Source organism: Belonocnema kinseyi, chromosome 10, assembly GCF_010883055.1.
Source record: "Belonocnema kinseyi isolate 2016_QV_RU_SX_M_011 chromosome 10, B_treatae_v1, whole genome shotgun sequence".
NCBI lineage: Eukaryota > Metazoa > Arthropoda > Insecta > Hymenoptera > Cynipidae > Belonocnema > Belonocnema kinseyi.
In genome coordinates, this window is record NC_046666.1 from 108872279 (window position 1) to 108876010 (window position 3732).

The 3732-nt window shown below is 37.0% G+C and overlaps 1 protein-coding gene across 1 annotated transcript in view; it reads left to right on the forward strand.

The window, feature by feature from the left end:
* The first annotated feature begins 2352 nt into the window (after positions 1-2352).
* LOC117181316 (glutamic acid-rich protein-like) overlaps positions 2353-3732 on the forward strand; it is a 3291-nt gene continuing 1911 nt past the window's right edge. The window contains exons 1-2 of the mRNA XM_033373876.1: positions 2353-2482; positions 2561-2650. Coding sequence (XP_033229767.1) covers positions 2353-2482; positions 2561-2650 — 220 coding nt within the window. The remainder of the gene's footprint in view (positions 2483-2560; positions 2651-3732) is intronic.

Consider the following 3732-nt stretch of genomic DNA (forward strand, 5'->3'; position numbering starts at 1 on the left):
TAGCTTGTTAAGGCGCTGTAAATTTGAGGGCCTTCCCCGTTGCTTGCCCGTACCTGAATCCGCTACCCTCCCCACCCGGGTCGACTTCTCGGCACTTTCATCTCCGCTGCTGTCACTGCGATCAACGTCACCCATCCCCCCACTTTCAATTCTTTCAGCAACGTCAGCTGTTGCATACCACTACGGTTTTCTGCTCTGTGCGATCGTCCAGTAACTGTTGCCCTCTGGCGCCAGTTTGTGGACTTCGCGTCGTCGGCACCCTACCTTAGCCAAAGCTCTGTGACGTTTCCCGCCTTTATTTCCTACCTCTTGCCCCCCTGACCAAGCAACTATTTTTTCACTCCTAACCTCAAAAACTTCACACGCTCCAAATTTTCACTTCAAACCACTCACTTTCACCCTTCACACCTTTGCCTTCACTCACCCTTCTTCCTTTACACTCGATCTCCGCACTTTCTGCCTTTTCTGCATCCACTCTCCCTTATTTCCTCCACCAAAGCCAAAAATACACCACTTGACAAAAAGAATTCTTTCGCGATCGGTACCGGAAACGGAAGCCGTGTTTTAAATGTAATTAATTTATTTAGAAAAAATTTTTAAACTTCAAAGGAAAATTTAATTTAAAAAAATGTGTTAAATTAATAATTAAATTTTTTATGCTTTCATTTTTAATTCGAAGTTTTGTTAAATTTCATTTAAGTTAAAAACTTAACTTAGATTAATAATTGTATGTATGTATGTATTTATTTAATCTCTCCCTTTTACGGGATTGAGGGCCTCCGCTCCCTGTACATATATTTACAATTCCATCCTTAGTCTAACTTAACTACTACTTATATTCTACTCTTTTGCATTACGCAGGATAAACAATAGTAACAGTAGTGATATTAATTCCTAAAATGAGCGAGCTTCTAGGGCTTCCGTTTCCTCTTACCATAAAAAATGCATTTTCCACGATATTGAAAACAATTTTCGTTTTTTACTGTCCCTTTTCAGGATCACCCGTTTGGCTCTGCCCTACTCCCTTACTTTCCCTTACTTCTTCCAATTTCTTCATCCACATCACTCCCTGCCCACTACCATCCAAGATCCATCTTACACACTCATCCACACTCAACTGTCCCTCTTCCTCTTATGTACATCTCTCTAATACATGAGCCCATGACTCCATTTCGTATCCACATACTCTGCATAAATTCTCCTCTTCATTCATCCAATATCTACATGCTCTCACTCCTTCTCCCATTCTGAACCGTACAACCCTACTCCATTTTTCTTTCTTTTATATTTTTTGCAGATATTCTGGTTACGTCAACCCTTTGACCATCATATACCTCCTTGTTTAACCAATAGCTCTAACTCTATGCCCTGCCACTCCATAACCCCTTCTCGAATATTACACACCCTTCTCATTTTTCTCCTTTCTTCCTCTCATTTTGAATTTCTCATATTACCTCTCGCTTCATTGTTCCGAATTTCGCCGAAACATGCTTGTGCAATTCTACTTCCCTCTCCCCTTTTTAGCTTCTCTTCTAAACTCCAGGCTCTCTTAATTTATCTAGTAACCATATTTTCTCTTCCTAACTCTTCTTTTAACATATATCCTGGGCAACTCCAGCTAACCCCCATTACCCACCTCAAAAATCGCTCATGCATGCTCTCTACTTTCCTATGTTCCTTCCATCCCCAGATCTCCACACAATTAGACTACATACAATTACACACAATTAGACTACATTTATTGGGATGATCCAAACGAATTAGTTGATAGATTGCGTTTACTGTTAGCATCCCAAGCAGCGGGAAATCCAAGTAACACAAATGAAATTATGTCAATTATTGAAGAATTACGAGAGCCTGGAATTATTTATTAATCAATTTTTTAAAAAAATTAATTTATCAATTTATTATTGATAATTAATATTTATTAATCGATTTGACGACATTTTGGTCATTTGCAAAATGAGTATCGATGTGTTCGGACGTCATATTAAGCGAGCTAAGATGGCAAGTCGAGGTCCACCAGGAGTTGGATTCAAATTCACCACCGATGGGCATTATGTTATCGGAAAAAAAAGCTGTGCAATGTAGCTCATGCAAAAGATTTAGATGTTGCAGTAAATTTAAATATGATGCAACATGTGTTACAGCAAGAAATTCAGACTCTGTATGATGTCATAGCTTCCTTGCGAACTGAAGTTGTTAACAATAACATGATGATTGAAACTCTAGAAACTTCCTCATATAAAAGTTTAAATATTTTGAAAGTTGATGTGGATTCCATTCAAGAACTGGCGCATCGCAATTCAGAGCTCATTTCTCAGTTGGATGCCAAGCTGAACACACTAAAAAATGAATAACGAAAAGCTGCAACCAGTGAAGGAACTACATAGGCCTGCTAGAAGAAACTATCAACGTCGACACTTTGATATCCGTAGAATCGATAAGACTTGGCAAGCGGATCTTGTTGAAATGCAGCCTTGTACAAAAGAAAACAAAGGATACAAGTACATTTTGACTGTAATTGATATATTTCCCAAATTTGCTTGGGTTATTCCAGCTAAATCCAAGAAGGGTGAAGATGTAGGTGCAGCTATGGAATCTATACTTGACAAAGGACGCATAGCGAAAAATTTACATGTTGATAAAGGCAAAGGATTTTACAACTTACATTTTGAAAATCTTATGAAGCGATACAAGATAAATTTGTACTCGACGTTTAGCAATTTAAAAGCATCCATTTGTGAGCGATTTAATCGTACTTTAAAGAATAAAATGTGAATGCAATTTAGTTTACAGGGGAATTACAAATGGATAGATATTTTGAAAGATTTAGTTTCATTTTACAACGATACTAGGCATCAGACTATTCGAATGAAACCAAAAGATGTTACTGAAGAAAATAAGAAAAAATTGTTGTTTGATGTATACAAAAATTACAGTGTAAAAGATGCAGTTGAGAAAGCGAAATTTAAAGTTGGAGACAAAGTGCGTATAAGTAAATTTAAGCATGTTTTTGAGAAAGGCTACACACCGAATTGGACAACTGAAATATTTACCGTAAGCCATGTTAAGAATACTAAACCAGTGACATATATGAGTAGTTATACAAGGCGGGTTCTGGCCCGATTAGTATTAGTGCACGTCTGTGTGTTATGTGTGCCTCCTTGTGTATCCATGTGTGTCGGTGTGAGCGTAGCGGACCTGCATGTTTCTTAGCAGATGAGTAAGCTGCGTTCTAACTCAAGATTCCAACCTTACCGACATCGAGACCTGCTCATCTACTTGCCTTCCTCCTACCATATCACATTATTACATCTTTTGTAAATAAATATCATAAAATATTTTCACTTATCTTCTAAATCTGATGTCTAAATAATTATGAATAATTTAAAAACATATTTCTTTTAATACACAAGTAGATAGGCCATGAAACCTGCCTTACTGAAAATGTTATAAGAAGGACCATTTAGGGCTACTAAACCATTTGAATGGATGCGCGTTATGTCCACCTGATTCTTCATGGATATGAAGGAAAGTGCGCATGCGCGATTTTCATTAATGAACTTGATAAAATAAAAATTTTTTCCTCTAATGTGTTTTCAACGGATCTCGATGAAATCATATTGGACACTTGAGAGAAACGAATTTTATATAAATAATTTGCTTTAAATCTTTCTAGAAGCCTAATGTATGGATGTACTGGTATTTAATTTAAATTCAGTCTCTTAA